Raw genomic sequence first — 17,755 nt, 5'->3', positions numbered from 1 at the left:
ACTCAGGAGCTGACACCCCCATCCAATGATTTTTGGCCCTGGCTTGCTCTGGGCTGCCCCAGCAAAGAGGGGTTCTTTCTGGGTGAGATCTGGGCCAGCCCTTCAGCCAGCAAGCAGAAGCACAATCCCTTGTAGCCCCCTTTGTCCTCACCTTAGCCAAGAGACATTCTTGGAACCAGGGAGCCAGGTGGGTGGGGTGGAGGGGCTTGAATTTCAGGAAGGAACTCTAGGTTGCTGTTTTGTGCTCCTTAGGCTGCTAAAACCAGGAGTTCAGGAATAGGCCCTCCCCTCTGAACTCCCCAGGCCCCTCTGACAATAGTGTGGAGGAGGGGAAAGAGGGGGCCTTGGTTGTCCCCTCTCCCCAGGGCTGCAATACCTGTCTGACCAGCCCCTCCCTCTCTCCTTCCGCCTTCTCTGTCCTTGGCTTGGCACTGGGCCCATCCCCTCCTCCCTTTGGTTACTGGAATGGGAAGTCTCTCAGTGTTGCTGCTTGTGCGTGTTTGTTGAGGAGCGGGTGGCAAGTATTTGGGAAAATTAAAACCAAACAAAACCCATTGTTATCGAGTCTATTCAGACTCATAGTGACCCTACAGGACAGAGTAGAGCTGCCTCTTAGAGATTCCAAGGCTGCAATCTTTATGGAAACAGACTGCTACATTCTTTCTCCTGCAGAGTGGCTGGTGGATTCAAATTCTGGCATTTTGGTTAACAGCTGAGCACTTATCCACTGCGCCACCAGGCCTCCTTTTGGGAAAATTAAACATTGTTTAAAGGGGCTGGGAGAAGGCCTGGTATGAACAGGTGCTAACTGGATTCCCTCTGCATGGTTCAGTATACTCAGAAGGTCCCAGCCTAAAGATGGGTAAACCCCAGTGCCTTCGAGGAAGAGGGGTAGGGAGAGGAAAAAGAGAGAGGGAAGAAGGGATGTGACCTTGGGGTCCTCTCTGGGGGTTTCTGGATTTATCTTTTTGGAAGGGACTTCAAAGTGTGTCCTTTTATGTGTGTGTGAGAGCTTGTCTGTGTGTCTGTCTCTTAGGATTTATGTCTGTTCCCCAGGGAGGGGGCACTGTCTGGCGATGGACTGTCCATTTGGGTAGGGGTCTATGTGCCCGTCCTTGTGGGAGCCTGAGTGTCTCTCCTGGAGAAGGATGGGGAGGAACCTGTATATTTGCCCTCCTAGTCGGTGGTTGGAAACCCTGGTGCCTTAGTGGTTAGGTGCTATAGGTGCTAACCAAAAGATCTGCAGTTAGAATCCACCAGGTGCTCCTTGGAAACTCTATGGAGTAGTTCTACTCTGTCTTATAGGGCCGCTATGAATCGGAATCTACTTGACAGCAAATTCAAATCAAAGTAGGTGGTCAGCCCTTCCCTGGGTTGGGGGCTGTGTGCCACCTGTACCTCTGTTTCTCCCCCAGCAGATCTGGGCTTCTGTCATCTGTTAGTCCCTCAGGTTAAAATTCATCCAGTCCCCACCTCATGCCCTGCACCCAGCCATAAGGTAATTGCACCTGGAATGTCTGCCTCGGGGACCCAAACCTCCTGCCTTTTCCCCACAGCATGCGCACACAGCTGCCCCATCCAGCCCCACCCGGGCCCCAGGTGCCTTCCTTGCTCAGCTCCTCATTCTCCAGCCTCCCACAGGTGTGTGCTGTGGCCCAACCTGCTCTCCTGACTCACTCTGATAATGGGTTCAGGGAGACAGGTGCAGGGACTCTTTCCTCCATCTCCTCTGGCCAGTTGGGGGCCTGGGAAGAGAAGGGGGGTCTAGGTGGCTGCAGACTTGCTCTTTATCAGTGCCATGTACCACCCACTCCACTCACCCCACTCCACATTGTCCTTTCTCCCTTCTGGTGATTCAGGCTCTGGGAGCTATGGAAATGACTCCCTCAAGCCACAATGAGAACAATGAAGATCTCCCAACCCAGCCCCTCTTTCCCTTGTACTTCTCTGCCCTTTTAGCCCCTGTTCTTTGTTCTCTGTTCCCTTCAACAAGGTTTACAGTGTCAGATCTGTATGGAGGATCCTGAGACTGTGGAAGAAGAGGAGGGTACTGGATTGTGTCCATAAAAAGTGCTATCTTGGGTCTCACATTATCTTGCACCTACAGACCCAAAGGGAAGTTAGCCAGAGTGTGTGCGTTTTCATTCATTCATTCCACAAATATTTACCGGGCCCCTCTTGGTGACCTGGCACAGTACCAGGTACTGAGGATACTGCAGTAATGGAGGAGAGACAGAAGCAAATGGTTGACCTCAGGTTCAAGGTTCTGGAGCCCAGGTGCGCTGTGATCCAGCAGGGAAGAGCCCCATAATCCCTTAAAGGGGGGAGAAGAACACTGAGTGTTCTTGTGGGGTGTCAGTGCTCAAAGGAGACCCCAATACCAGGGGTCCCTTTCCTGCTATGCTTCCCAGTTCTCCAGTTTATTTGTCACAGGAGGGAAGGAGACAAGACCCTAGAGCCAGGGTTCCAGCGGATGGGGGGTCCAGGGCAAGTCTCCTTGGCACAGGGAGCTCCAGCATGGCCGGCCAGGCACATTCCTTCCGGTTTCACATTCAACGATTTGCTCTGTCCTGGGTTTCTAGGGCGGTGCTGGAGTGGGCCCCTGGATGGGAGCAGCTCTCTGCTGCCCCCACCTGAGCCCTGCCTGGAGGTGGCAGGTGTCAGGTTAGGCCCGGCCCCCTCAGGGCCTAGCCACTCAGGTAGGAGGCCGCTCCCCCTGCCCTTGGGCTGGGTTCTCTTTTATAAGGGCCATCGCTGGGAGCTGTCCCCCACCTAGAAGCAGGTTCTTGGCTCATTCTCGAACCTCTGTCTACTTCCGCCGCTGCCTCCTCTCCAGCCTCCACCATGTCTATCAGGGTGACCCAGAAGTCCTACAAGATGTCCACCTCTGGACCCCGGGCCTTCAGCAGCCGCTCTTACACGAGCGGGCCCGGCGGCCGCATCAGCTCTTCTGCCTTCTCCCGGGTGGGCAGCAGCAGCAGCAGCTTCCGGCCCGGCCTGGGCGCCGGTTTCGGTCTGTCCGGGGGCTTCGGCGTAGGAGGTGCGGGGGGCATCACATCCGTCACCGTAAACCAGAGCCTGCTGAGCCCCCTTAAGCTGGAGGTGGACCCCAACATCCAGGCCGTGCGCACCCAGGAAAAGGAGCAGATCAAGACCCTCAACAACAAGTTTGCCTCCTTCATCGACAAGGTGAGGGTTTCCCCTGCACGGCTGGCTATGCCTGCCACCCTATGAGGGACTGCAACCTCTCTCCTGGCTGCCCTGTTGGTGGGCACATCTCTAGTCCCTCAACTGGCGTCCTGCTGGCCCCGCTCACCCTGGCAACACTGCCTTCTAACCTATGACTCACTTCTCCCATGCACTTTGGGTGGGGCTGGGGCAGGGATAGGGAGAGGGTCCGGATGGCATGTGACTCTGGATCCTGGGGTTTCCTCCCTCAAACTACCCCCAAGTCGAGGTCTGAGCGGTGGATAAAGTTTTCATTCTGGAATGGTCTCAGTTTTTAAACTGCAGGGCGAGAGGAGAGGGCCCTTCCAGGTTCACCCCTCTCCTTTAGCACTGCTCCGCTGGATCCTCAGTGGTGCCCGGTGCTTTTTTTTTTTAATAGGGGTTTGATAGGTTTCTAGGAGACGAAAGAGGGTGTCTTGACTCAAATAGGCAAATATTAATTAAGGTTTTTGGCGCCCCAGGCCGAGTGTGGGGGGTCCAAGGATGAGTCATAGCCCGGCCGCTGTCCTGGGAGCCAGCGGGGTGGGGCGGGGCGGGGCGGGGCGGGGCAGAGACCCGCCCCCTACCGTGGGGTGAAGGGCTGAGGTTCGCCGGCTTTGGGACGCTTTCAGTCCACCTGGCGGAGCTCTTAGCGCCTGGGCTGGGTGTGTGTCAAGGGTAGGGTGGCATGCGGGTGGTGGCTGGGGAGACGCCAGGAGCTGGGTTCATTAAAGCCCCTATCGGGGATTCAAAGTCTGCGGGCGTTGGACCCGGGTCGTAGGGCCTGTTAAACCCCTGAGTTTATGGCTTCAGAAACGCGTCCCGCCAACCTCCTTCTTCCCTCTCGGCCCTTGCCCCTTTCACTCTTACCCACCCTGCTCCGCCCCAGCGGCCTGGCTCCACTTTCCCAGAGAAACAGCCAGGCCGGGTTTTGCAGCCTTAGGGGCCCCTGGGCCCCCGGCGGGCGGGAGGATTGGGCCCTTCCCTGCTGACTGGCTTCTGGGAGGCTTTGTGGGGAAGGAAGGAATGAAATCCTGGGGCAGATGAGAGCCCTTAGGAATTGGAGTCCCCCAGGATACCAACGACTTCCTTGTTCTTTAGAGAATGGTTGCGGGTTCCTTGCCTCTTGCTAAGCACTTTCATTTATTTTATTTTTAATGTGCTTTAATTGAAAGTTTACAAATCAACTTAGTCCCTCATACAAAAATTTATATACACCTTGCTATATATATAAAAAAAAAAAACCTGGTGGCGTAGTAGTTAAGTGATACAGCTGCTAACCAAGACGACGGCAGTTCGAATCTGCCAGGGGCTCCTTGGAAACTCTCTGGGGCAGTTCTACTCTGTCCTATAGGATCGCAATGAGTCGGAATGGACTCGACGGCACTAGGTTTGTTTTTTTGTTTTTGTTTCTTGTTATATACTCCTAGTTGCTTTCCCCATAACGAGACAGTGTACTCCTCTCCACCTTGTATTCCCCCTGTCCATTCAGCCAGCTTCTGTCCCCCTGTGCCTTCTCACCTTCCCTCCAGATAGGAGCTGCCCACATAGTCTCATGTGTCTACCTGAGTCAAGAAGCTCACTCCTCACCAGTATCATTTTCTGTCTTATAGTCCAGTCCAATCCCTGTCTGAAGAGTTGGCTTTGGGAATGGTTCCTGTCTTGGGCTAACAGAAGGTCTGGGGACCATGACCTCTGGGGTCCTTCTAGTCTCAGTCAGACCATTAAGTCTGGCCTTTTTACAAAAATTTGAAGTCTGCATCCCACTGCTCTACTGTTCCATCAGGAACTCTCTGTTTTGTTCCCTGTCAGGGCAGTCATTGGTTGTAGCCAGGCACCATCTATTTCTCCTGGTCTCAGGCTGATGTAGTCTCTGATTTAGGTCGCCTTCTCTGTCTCTTGGGCTCATAATTACCTTGTGTCTTTGGTGTTCTCCATTCTCCTTGCTCCAGGTGGGTTGAGACCAATTGATGCATCTTAGATGGCCGCTTGCTAGCATTTAAGACCCCAGACGCCACTCACCAAAGTGGGATGCAGAATGTTTTCTCTAAGCACTCTTGATTTTACATCTCGAGTGCACTGTACTAGCTCTGGGGTTCTCACAGTCAGTAGTTAAGACCTGGAGTCCAAATTCCAGTTCACACATGGCTCCCCTGTTTCCTACCTGGTTACCTAACTAAGTCTGATTTTTCTCCTCTATAAAATGGGCGTAATAGTCCCTAGATCAATGCGTTTTTGCCTATTCAACAATATAATGCATGTAAAGTGTTTAGTGGTCTTGGCTCATATTAAATAATCCATTAGAGCTAGCTGTTATAATCACTATCATTTTTATTATTGGGGGACACAGAATGACCTGAAGAAGAGAGAGATTTAGAGAGGGGGGAGGGTTGTGGGATCTAGGCTGTACCCTTAAAACATCCTTCTCTTCCAAGTCCACCCAATTAAAAAAAAATTACAACTTTGGGTTGGTTGAAAACAAAATACAAAACATTCTCCATCTTGGAATTAGTCTATTCTTTCTTTTATAAATGTCCCATCTAACATGCCCTAATTTCATCCTAAGATCTGGATTGTTTGAGCCCAATGAACCCAGGACCTTTGTGTTTGGGGCAGAAGGGGAGGGCTGTGGATTCAAGGGTAGGGCAGGGGGTAGGAGACCTGTCCCAGGCCTTCTTTGCCTTTTAGACAGTCTCCAGCAGATCCTGAAGAATCTCAGAGACACTGCTGTGGGGAGGAGGGAGGAGCCTTCAGTTTACAGACAGACCTCTCAGGCCTCTTAACTTCTTCCTCAGCTGAGAGTGACTTCTGTACAGAAACGGGGCTCCCAAAAGGGGCTGTTTGAGTTCCTCTAGGCCATTGCAGGGTTGAGGAGGCCAGGCTCACAGAGGGGAGGCAACTCAAGGTCATGTGGCACAGGTTAGTAGCAGTGTTTGGCCAGGACCTAGGCCTCCTGTCCAGTGTTCTTTAGACAAAGTGTTGGATAAAGCTTCCCTATAATCTCCACGAGTCCCTCAGAGTCACTCCAAATAATAATGATAATTTTATTTGATATGGACAACCTAAGTTTTCTTTTTTCAGTCTTATATGAGTGTAAATAAAAGCAACCTTAGAAAACTTAGCTATTTTTTTGGTGTGTAATAGACAATCTAAGTATTAAGACCTGTTTGCTAGGCAAACACAGCTTCAATGTAAGTCCCCTAACTGTCCCCTTCCAACCATGCTTCCCACCCCTTCCAGCGTTGGAGGGGCATGGCTCCCTACCCCCTCATTATACTGTCTCCCCCAGGTCATGGGTGATCCTCCCAAAACAGCTAACCAGGTTGCTGGGTTCCAGGGACCTCACTGCTTGGGGAGTGGATTAGAGAAAGAGACAGAATGTACAGTTTCCAAGTGTGTCCCCCACTCCAGTCTCTGAGCCCCGGCCTGATGTGGACCTCCTTGCTCCCTCCTCCCCTATGCAGGTGCGGTTCCTGGAGCAGCAGAACAAGATGCTGGAGACCAAGTGGAGCCTTCTGCAGCAGCAGAAGACATCTCGGAGCAACATGGACAGTATGTTCGAGAGCTACATCAACAACCTTAGGCGGCAGCTGGAGACGCTGGGCCAGGAGAAACTGAAGCTGGAGGCAGAGCTGGGCAACATGCAGGGGCTGGTGGAGGACTTCAAGAATAAGTGAGCTACTCCCCCTCCCCGACCTGAGGTCATCCTGCCTTGTCCCTTGGGACCAGAGGCCAAAGTCCCAATGGCCCTCTACTTTTGGGTAATGTAGTCCTATGTAATTAGGGTGACCATATCACTGGGTGTGCTCAGGGCAGTCTACGTTTACACCCATTATCCCAGAGAAATTGTTAATAGCATCCCTTTCAATATCAGAACTGCCTGTATTTAGACAATAAATTATATGGTAATGTTTATATACTAAACCTAAGATGGGAGAGACAATTTTACACTTACATCCCTGACCCCTATTTATTCATGACCCCTGATCTCCAGCAAACCCCAGAAAGTTCTGTCTGAGGTCTATGTCAGTTCCCGCTTCTAACTCTCCCGATATATCCAATACAACGGGATTCATGGACATGGAGAGAGATTTCTTGCTCCAGGCCTACCCACTGGCTGACAATAGTGTGAGGGGCAGGGAGGGGGCAGCTGGCAGGGGCAGAAGAATCAGCTCTCTGATATCCTGTATCCTCTACGAACTGGGTTTTATAGATATTCATGTCCCCTTCCCCTTTCAAGAGACCCAGGGCAACCTCGCCTTTGCCTTCATTCTCTGATTCTAAGTTGTTTCATCACCAGGTACGAGGATGAGATCAATAAGCGAACAGAAATGGAGAATGAATTTGTTCTCATCAAGAAGGTGAGGGAGTACCCATATCCTCAACCAGACATGGAGGCTGGGGCTTAGAGACTCAGACTAAGAAGGCATTCTGGGCTCCGCCCCTAAATGTTTCCAAGCAGTGGAACAAATACATTTATTTCAACATTTGAGTGTCTTCTGGGTACATAGCATAGAAAAGTAGAGAAGAACAGGGAGGTAACTAGGTGCATCTGGACAGAATTCTGGACATTGATATTGGGACATGGTTAATAAAATGGAGCAGTAGAATTAGATGTCTGGCCATAAAAGGCTTTCTGAAGGAGGAAAAGGAGGAGGAGGGTGTGTTTCAGCAAGAAGATGTGAAGGTGTTGGGCTGGGGTTGCTATGGGGCAGAGGACTGGGCCCAAGGTAGGGGTGGGGAAGACAGTTAGCTATAAGGTCCTGAAGTCTAGGCTGTTGGGTGGACAATGGGGAGCCGCTGGGTTGGGACTGAGTGTGGGCACTCAGCTCATGCTCCCTCTCACCCTCATCCCCCAGGATGTGGATGAAGCTTATATGAACAAGGTAGAGCTGGAGTCCCGCCTGGAAGGGCTGACCGACGAGATTAACTTCCTTAGGCAACTGTATGAAGAGGTATGTTTGTTGGGGCTGGGGAGTCAGCCCTTTTACCCTTGGGCACAGCACACCAATAGAAAAGGGCCCACCACAAATAATCACAGCTACCAATACTAGCCCAGCATAGGTATCCTACATGCTCTGTCCCCCTGTATGAGGGATGGGTATTTCTCCATCTCACAGATGAGGAAGCAAGCTCAGAGAAGTGAAACAAACTGTCCAGGGTCATCATGCAGAAAGTGGTGACCCTGCTGCAAACCCAGGCCCACTCTTGTCCCTAGAGCCTTTGTTCCTAATCTTTGGGCCACATTGGATCCCTCTGTGGACTTAGTATTGGTAGCTGAGAGGATGGATGGACTCTTTCCCTTTGGCTCCTCACCCAAAGCCAGGCTTTCTTTTATCCTTGCTTCATTTCATTTTTACCTCCCTCCATGTTCCAGGTCTTTTGACCCATCTTCCTTCTTCAGGAACTTTGCCTTCTCCCCAGCCCTGACTTCCACCTGCTTCTCTCCTTTGCTGCCCTGACTTATCCTTTAGTTGTCCTGTCCTATTCCTTAAGGAAGGCCCTTCTGCAAAAGGGGGTTCCTTGTAGGCAGGGACAGAGTCTCACCACTTCCTCCACATGACAGGAGATCCGTGAGCTGCAGGCCCAGATCTCGGACACGTCTGTGGTGCTGTCCATGGACAACAGCCGCTCCCTGGACATGGATGGCATCATCGCCGAGGTCAAGGCCCAGTATGAGGAGATCGCCAACCGCAGCCGGGCCGAGGCTGAGAGCATGTATCAGATCAAGGTGAAGAGCAGAGTCATTTGTTCCTAGGCTACCCCCTCCCTACTCTGGCCACACCTATGCCCTGGTCACAGGGAGGGAGCAGGATTTCAAACTTTGCTAAACCTGCCGGCTGGATGCTGGATTCCCTGTGCTTGAAGACCTAGAAGGTCTTTAGTGGGGTGTGTATGGGGGGGGGGGTGGGCAAGGTGACCTGGCAGAGTGGGTACTTTCCTTTGGGTAGAAGGCATCTTGGGCTTCAGGGGGCCATCCCTCAGGCCTCACTCCTTGTCTCTCACTGCAGTATGAGGAGCTGCAGACACTGGCTGGGAAGCACGGGGATGACCTTCGTCGTACGAAGACTGAGATCTCCGAGATGAACCGGAATATCAGCCGGATTCAGGCTGAGATCGAGGCACTCAAAGGCCAGGTACGGACTAGACTAGCCTGGGTGTGGGAGAGGACCCTGGAACACATGTGGGTGAGAGAAGATAATGTAGGAAGGAGTGAGGGGGCTGGGGGCCAGGGGCAGGAATCCTAGACCAGAGTTTGGAAATTAGAGGTGAGAGCTACAGCACAACTTCTTAGACTGTTCCTGGGAAGGTGACCAGTGCTAAGGCAGTCCCTGGGGCCATGACAAAGGTGGAAGGAGGTTGGGAAGGTAGGTTGAGGTCCAGAATGACTCCCCCAACTCTGCTTTGTTTTATCTGTCTTATATGTCAGGATGAGATTGGGTTCTGATGCTTTAAAAAAGTCTAGGAACTGGAGATCTAGTCCAGTTAAGGTGGGGATGATGCCGTGTAGTGTCACAGGTGAGAGGTTTGTGTGGGGAAGTGCCTGGAAGCCACCCACCATAGTTCTCCATTCTTACTCAGCTTTCTGAGCCTCACTTCCCTTGTTTTCTTTGAGCTGGGTGGGGTTAGTCTGGGTCAGGGAATAATGACCCTAAGGAAGAGGAAATGGGCACAGGGGAGGAGGCACATCAGATATCCTCCTACCTGCTTACCTGTCCCCCTACCCCCACAGAGGGCTTCCCTGGAGGCTGCCATCGCTGACGCTGAGCAGCGTGGAGAGCTGGCCATTAAGGATGCCCAGAACAAGCTGGCTGAGCTGGAGGCTGCCCTGCAGCGAGCCAAGCAGGACATGGCGCGGCAGCTGCGTGAGTACCAGGAGCTGATGAACGTCAAGCTGGCCCTGGACATCGAGATCGCAACTTACCGCAAGCTCCTGGAGGGCGAGGAGAGCCGGTGAGGATGGGGATCTCTGATGCTGGCCCTGGTGCCCATGCCTGGGACCTGGTGTGAGCAGGGGTTGGTGGTCTCCCCTGGGAACTTTGGTCCTGTTGTCCTGGGATAAGAAGGGCTCAGTTTATCCTGACGTCCCATGTGTCTTTTGGGTACAGGCTGGAGTCTGGGATGCAGAACATGAGCATCCACACAAAGACCACCAGTGGCTACTCCGGTGAGCGTCCCGGGCTCTGTGGGATGGAAGCGGGAGGGTAGGGCCTGCATCTGTTCTCCAGCAGGCAGGCGTGTTCTGGGGGCGCTGTGCTCAGTTGCTTGTCCAGTGACCTTGGCAGTTGAGGAGGAAGTCCATGAGAAGGAGCAGGATCCTTGTTTTTGGGAATTCCAGGGTAATGGGGGACATACCCAAGACCCAAATCATATAGTTAACAATAGAAAGCACCCAACTAAATGGTAACTCTGTGCCCTGGTGGCACAGTGGCTTAGAGCTACAGTGTGCTATGGCTGCTATCCGAAAAGGTCAGCAGTTCAAATCCACCAGCTGCTCCTTGGAAACCTTATGGGGCCGTTGTATTCTGTCCTGTAGGGTCACTATGAGTTGGAATCGACTTGACAGTGATGGATTTGGGTTGGGTTTGGTGCCAGGTGCAGTGTAAAGTACTTCACGTGCTTTATTTTATTTAGTATTTATACAGCCCTTGTAAATTTCCCTGTTTTTACAGAAGAGGAAGCTGAGGTCCAATTAAATGACTTGCCCAAGGTCACATAGCTAATACTGAAGCTCTTTCCCACCCTGCCCCTGGTTTCCCTCGACATTCTGGAGCAGTGAACCTAGCAGACCTGGGCTAGATTCCCCATCCTTGGGGGCCGTGTAGGGAGTGAGCAGAGAGGGGCCGTGGGGCCTGGTGCAGGGAGGCCCCCCCCTCATGTGGCTGCCTCTGTCCCTGATCAGGTGTGCTGGGCTCGGCCTATGGGGGCCTTACAAGCCCTGGCCTCAACTACGGCCTGAGCTCCTTCCAGTCTAGCTTCGGCTCTGGCGGAGGCCCTGGCTCCTTCACCCATACCGGCTCCACCAAGACTGTGGTTGTGAAGAAGATTGAGACCCGTAATGGGAAGCTGGTGTCCGAGTCTTCTGATGTCTTGCCCAAGTGAATGGCCACTGTGGCCCATCCCAGCCTACACCTACCCCTGGCTGCCCTGGAGCTTTCGGGAAGGAGCTGTGCAGGGGTGTGTAGGGAACAGGAGACCTGAGGCTTGGCTAAGCCCTCAGCCCAGCCCTCAGCCCACTCTGCCGGGGGAGTCTACTGCTTGGAGTACCCTCTCTTGCCCATGACCCCAACTAAAACCAATTGTTTTTTTCCAAAATAAAGCCTGAGCCAACCCACCTTGCTGTGAGTGCAGATATTGTCCCCGGGTACGGGAGAGGGAGGTGGTCAGGAGGACTTTTCCTGGGACCGCAGAAGCTGGGAAGGGCCAGCAGAGGGCTCTAAGGAGGGAAGCCTGGCCTCCTCCAGGCTCTTCTCAAGAGACTTCTGTGTTGAATCCCGGATGACCCCTTGGCCATTGCTATAAATGTCCACACCTGTCACAGCAGCCTCTCGCCTGTACACAGCGCTTTATAGTTTATAACAAGCTCTCAAATACCCCATTTCAATTCATCTACACAATAAACCCTTTGAGGAAGGTAGAGTAGGTTCTAGACAGTATTATCAAAGAGTTTAGTTTATTTTCCTGAGTTTATAGGAGGTTGGTATTAGGACTACTTGCAGGCTCGGAGAGACCAAGTAATTTGCTCAACTAGAAAGTGGCAGAATTGGGATTCGAACCCAGGACTGTCTAATTCCCAAGCCTGTACTTCTCTTCAAGGAGCCCTGGTGGTGCAATGGTTATGCACTTGGCTGTTAACTGAAAGATCAGCAGTTTGAACCCACCCAGAGGGTCCAGAGGAGAAAGACTTGGCAATCTGCTCCTGTAAAAATTACATCCTAGGAAACCCAATGGGACAGTTCTGCTCTGTCGCGGAAGGTTGTTATGAGTCAGAATCTACTTGACAGCACACAACAACAAACTACTTCTCTTCAGCCACACACGTGGCTTCTTTTTGTGGTCAGAGATGTCTTTTCACCATCTTCATTTTTAGCCAGGGACCAAGGAGTCCTGGTTTTCCCATCATTCAAATGTTCAGAGTCCACTCTCAGCAACTGTGTGTGTCACACCACAAGTTCTAGAAGCCAAGATAGTAGAGGACCTGACCTTGATGAGTGGGCTTTTCCATGCTCCACTCACAGTCACACCCACCCTACCTGGCTCTTCGGCCCTTTCACTTGCTGAATTTATATCCTGTAGAGGGCTTGTGTGTGTAAAGGGTGTGTATACGTTCTGTATTTGCACGTGTAGGTGTATTATAGTGAGATGGGTGTGTACAGATTTCATGAGGTGTGTGAATAAGGGGTTTGCCTATCTTTGTTGAAACACAGAAGCTCCAAGCTTTAGGGCAAGAGTGGAGGGTTAGGATACAGCTGGATGGAGCCGGACATCCCCAACACTCCTGCTCCATTGCCTCCAGCACTAAGGTCCACGCAGATACGGTGGTCCCTTAGCCCTGGACTAAGCATGGACAAGCCCCTGGGTGTGACTGAGATGAGGCATTTCAATAAGGAAGAAGAGTCCAGAAACATGAGCAGAGTGTGTGGTGGGTGGAGTCAGCCTGGTATAGGGAGCACAGGTCTAGCCCGGCTGCAGGGCCCCCTCCAGGAGTTCCAATCCTGGGCCCTTAGCTTCCCAGCCCCTGACCTCCCGCTAATACCGGCCCATCTCCCTACCCCTCTTGTTATCCACCTTCATGGAGCTCTCAGACTAAGTCCAGGCTTCTACCTCCCACCCCCTCCCATCTAGTCCCTCGAAAGAGCCAGGGCTCTGGACACTGTTACAATAAAGGACTTCACTCTTCGGTGATAAAACTAACAACAACATTACCTAGAGCTGTGGCTCTCCAACTATTTTAGCAGTGGCTCACAGTAAGAAATTAATTTTTATCGCCACCGTGAACAAGAATTTCATAAAACAAGACCTGCCTTCTGCCACCTGCTCACGTCTGACTCTCGCCAGGAGCCTGGGGGTGGTGTTAGAGCCCCGGGCAGAGGCAGCATCTGGTGAGAGGGACCGCTCCCACTGGGGCCCCGAGTCAATATTTTTAATTATGCCCCACCCAATCCTGCCTGAAGCCAGCTACCTTATCAAGGTCCTGCCCCTGGGCGGTGGGTGTGCTGGCCCACCAGGAGTTTCCACACCCTGGGTGTTTGCTCAGGGAAAGGCAGGCACAGCTCCGGGTAGAATTCCCTTTCCTTCCATTTCCTCCCTCTGTCCCTCCATCTCTTCCTCCCTTCTTTCCTTCCCTCATGACCAAGTAGTCCCCGGGTGTGGGTAGGCTGCTCATCGAAAGGTTGGTGGTTTGAGTCCACCCAGTGGTACCTCAGAAGAAAGGCTTGGTCATCTACTTTTGAAAAATCAGCCACTGAAAACCCTAGGGAGTACAGTTCCACTCTGACACACGAGGTTGCCATGAGTTGGAATTTACCTGAAGGCAACTGGTTAACTAGTTACCATGTAATCTTAAACAAGATACCCCCCCAAAAACAAAAACAAAAACCACACGCATTGCTGTGGAGTCTATTCTGACTCATAGTGACCCTATAGCACAGAGCAGAACTGCCCCATAGGATTTCTAAGGCTGTAAATCTTTATGGAAGCAGACGGTCGCATCTTTCTCCTGTGGAGCGGTTGGTGGGTTCAAACTGCCGACCTTTCAGTTAGCAGTCGAGTGCTTAACCACTGCACCACCAGGGCTCCTTTAAACAAAGATAAGAGCTGGAAATTTAATTCTCACGTAGATGAGGAAACTCAGCAAGGAGGGAGGCTGACATTTCTTAGGGCAGACCTGGTGATTCATCACCTCCCAATCCTCCATTAATCCTGTGAGGCGGGTATTAAAATCCTTACTTTATGGATGTACAATTTGCCCAAGGTTACATAGCAAGCCATGAAAGTGGTGCGCTAACTTCTGGACCAGTTCTTTTGACAATACTAGATTTCTGTCAAAGGCGGCCGGGGTGGTGCAAACTATTAAGCGCTTGATTACTGGCCAAAAGCTTGGCGGTCAGAACCTACCCAGACATGTCTCGGAAGACAGGCCTTGTGATCTGCTTCTGAAAGCTCACAGCCTGCAAAACCCAATGGAACCATTCTACTCTGGACACAGGGGCTCGCCATGAATCAGAATCGACTTGACTCGACGGCAACTAACAACAATAGCTTTCCTATCAAACATAGCTAAAATTTTTAAACTTTTTTTTTTGTTTTTAAAGAGGTAATAAATGCACATTGTATACAATTAAAAAATACAAAAGGGCTTCCTTCCTCCCCAGTCACCCAGTTTCTCTCCCAGAGGGCAACTAATATCACATTTTCTCGTGATTCCTTTCAGATAGAGTTCATGTATATATATAGTTAACCCGTTGAAACCTGTTGCCATGGAGTCGATTCCGATTCATAGCAACCTTATAGGACAGAGCAGATCTGTTCCATATGGTTTCAAGGAGTGCCTGGTGGATTTGAACTGCCGACCCATCTTAGGCATCTAGTACTGCTGTAACAGAAATACCACAAGTGAATGGCTTTAACAAAGAGAAATTTATTCTCTCACAGTCTAGTAGGTTTACAAGTCCAAATTCAGGGTGTCAGCTCCAGGGGAAGGCTTTCTCTTTTTGTCGGGTCTAGAGGAAGGTCCTCGTCCTCAATCTCCCCCTGGTTGAAGAGCTTCTCAGGCAGAGGGACTCCGGGTCCAAAGGAGGCACTCTGCTCCTGATGCTGCTTTATTGGTGGTATGAGGTCCCCTGTCTCTCTGCTTGCTTCTCTTTTATATTTCAAGAGATTGCCTCAAGACACAATCCAATCCTGTAGGTTGAGTCCTGCCTCACCAACACAACTGCCGCCCATCCTTCCTCATTAACATTGTAGAGGCAGGATTAACAACATATGGGAAAGTCACACAATACCAGGAATCATGGCCCAGCCCAAGTGATACACACATTTTTTGGGGGACATAATCCAATCCATGACATGACCTTTTGGTTAGCAGCCGTAGCTCTCAGCCACTATGCCACCAGGGTTTTCATACACAGTTTCAAAAAACCGCCAAAACCAAACCTGTTGCCGGAGAGTCGGTTCCAACTCTTAGCAACCTTATAGTGGCGTAGTGGTTAAAAGCTATGGCTGCTAACCAAAAGGTCGTCAGTTCAAATCCACCAGGCTCTCCTTGAAAACCCTTGGGGCAGTTCTACTCTGTCCTATAGAGTCGCTGTGAGTCATATATAGTGAGGCACATGCATATATACATTTATACTTATTTCTCACAAAGGGTAGTGTATGATGTGTTGTTAAATACTTTGATTTGGCATTCACTTTTTTTTTTTTTGACCCCTGTTCCTTCCATATCAGTATGTAATTGTTCTTTTCCAGAGCTGTATAATATTCCACTTAAGGATATGCCATAATTTATTTAACCGGTCCTCCATTGGTGAGCCTTTTTCATCTTTTGCAATGACAATAACGTCGCAATTAATAATAACCTTGGATACATGTCATATCATACATGGTGAGGATATCCAAATAATCCTTCAACGTGTATGTACGTTAAAATTTTGGGTAGATAGTTGAAAAAAAAAAGCTTGAATTCTTATAGGACTGAGTTTTAGGTTCCAAAAAAATCCACACATGTAGAAGGCCCGTTTTTTACCATTCCAGGTGGTCATTATTTCCTGTGTCCCTCATGACCAGGAATAAAATGAGGAATCCTCTATGCATTTGTGGACCTTTCCTCACACATTGTGATTCTAAGCCTTTGCTGTGCCTGCCCAAGGTCATTTGAGCTAAGATGGTCCATGAGGTTCCCTGTAGCAGGGGGATTCTCAAAGTGTGCTAAGGGTGAGGGCTAGATAGAACAGGGTGTAGGAGGGTAGGAACGGAGGAGGTCAGTTTAGGAGCAGTACTCTGTGAGCAGGGGAAGGAGAGAAGGAGACCAGAGTGGTTGTGTGGCCCCTCTGGCTACCATATTGTGGTGGGTGTCAATTACTTTGTCTAACTGGCATCCCATTTCCCTTCTTCTGGTATCAGAACACACTCCCTGTGCCCTGCCTTCCCATCATGTCCCCTTTCCTTTCAGGCACAATTCTTCCCCAGCTATAGCCCTTGATTCTGGTGGGCCTGCCAGTCATTTCTCAGCGTCCACAAAGGTGGGCATGACCCAGCCTTGGCCAATCACAGGACCCTTTTTGTTCTTTTTCTTTCTGAGGTACGACATACTAATACATGAAAGTGCAAAAGTACTCTTATGCTAAATGCATACCTCGATGAATTTTTACCTATGTTCACATCTGTGATATAGAACATTTGCTGCATCACAGACGCATCCCTTGGGCCCTCGGCCAGAGTAAACTTTGAAAATACAAATCAGATTTAGTTTCTTCCCTACTTAAAGCCCTTTCATGTGGACATGCAGAATGAAGCCCCAAGTCCTGCTCTGGCCTTACCCACCTTTCAGGCCTCATCCTGGTCACTCTGTCCTGTGCTCTCTCTGACCCAGCAGTGCTGCTTTTTTTGATGGCCCATACCATGTTTCCTCCCACTCAGAGCCATTGCACATGCTGTTCCCTCTGCTTGGAACACACTGCTTTTCCTATGAGCACCTGGGAGCTTCCTAGTCATCCATCAGAGTTTAGCTCAAACACAGCTTCTCCAGGAACATCTTCTAGACATCACAGGCTGGATTGGGTAATTCCATAATAAATTCTCAAAGCACCCTGTATTTTCTCCTCATAGATTATAGTTATTCATTCATCTGCAGTGGTATTTTATTAAGTCAGTCTTCCCAGCTAGACTGTAACCTTCACAGAGGCAGGCACTGCATCATATCCTCCTGGCTCTCCATTGACTCTCCAGGGCCTAGCAGAGTGCCAGGCACATGGTAGGGGGTCAAGACAAAATTATGAAATGAAAGAATGAATGAGCCATTTCCATATTGATGACCATCTATTTTGTTCTTTTTCTGCCATTTAAACCTTTTAAATTCCTTCCATTTGGGGAGATAGATCAACTAGATCAGATCTTTTCCAGAAAGACCTGTACTGATCTTTAAAAGGGTCTCTTTGCGAAGTGGCCTTAGTGAGATTCAGGACTACACCAGTCCTGTAGCGACAGGCTGGCTCTGTTTAAGTGCCTGGGAAGGGATTAGAGCAAAGCTTGGCCTGTAATGCCTGGCAATGTGTACCTGGTGCTTGGGAGTGAGGAGGAGATTGGAGTAGGGGAATACAAAAGACATATAAGACTTTAAACTACTTCCAGCTTTCCTGGAAAAACAATATATATCCCAGAAACTTTAACTTAATTTGTTCAGTCGTTGAGTAAACATTCACTGGGCATCTGGGTGAACCAGACACTGCATTAGGCACAGTGTTGAAGAAGGACTGGATGTTCGACACATAGCAAGTGAGGAGTCAGTGTGCATGGTGTTTTAGTGTGACATTGACTGCTAGTGTTCCCC

The 17,755-nt window shown here is 50.4% G+C and overlaps 1 protein-coding gene across 1 annotated transcript; it reads left to right on the top strand.

The window, feature by feature from the left end:
* The first annotated feature begins 2,758 nt into the window (after positions 1–2,758).
* On the top strand, positions 2,759–11,569 carry KRT8 (keratin 8). The gene is made up of 9 exons (XM_049883222.1): positions 2,759–3,189; positions 6,672–6,880; positions 7,508–7,568; positions 8,067–8,162; positions 8,774–8,938; positions 9,219–9,344; positions 9,941–10,161; positions 10,317–10,375; positions 11,111–11,569. Exons 1-9 carry the CDS (start codon positions 2,845–2,847, stop codon positions 11,308–11,310), a joined length of 1,482 nt encoding a protein of 493 aa, XP_049739179.1. The 5' UTR covers positions 2,759–2,844; the 3' UTR covers positions 11,311–11,569.
* Positions 11,570–17,755: the final 6,186 nt, after the last annotated feature.

This window comes from Elephas maximus, chromosome 4 (assembly GCF_024166365.1).
Source record: "Elephas maximus indicus isolate mEleMax1 chromosome 4, mEleMax1 primary haplotype, whole genome shotgun sequence".
NCBI lineage: Eukaryota > Metazoa > Chordata > Mammalia > Proboscidea > Elephantidae > Elephas > Elephas maximus.
Note: the sequence above shows the minus strand (reverse complement) of the source record. Positions and strands in the feature narration are given on the sequence as shown.

Excerpts from the sequence above, each read along its gene's own strand:
- KRT8 (XM_049883222.1), top strand. The coding sequence starts at position 2,845 with ATGTCTATCAGGGTGACCCAGAAGTCCTACAAGATGTCCACCTCTGGA. Across the intron at positions 6,881-7,507 it reads GTGGAGGACTTCAAGAATAA|GTACGAGGATGAGATCAATA; the intron begins GTGAGCTACTCC and ends TTTCATCACCAG. Across the intron at positions 10,162-10,316 it reads CTGGAGGGCGAGGAGAGCCG|GCTGGAGTCTGGGATGCAGA; the intron begins GTGAGGATGGGG and ends TTTTGGGTACAG.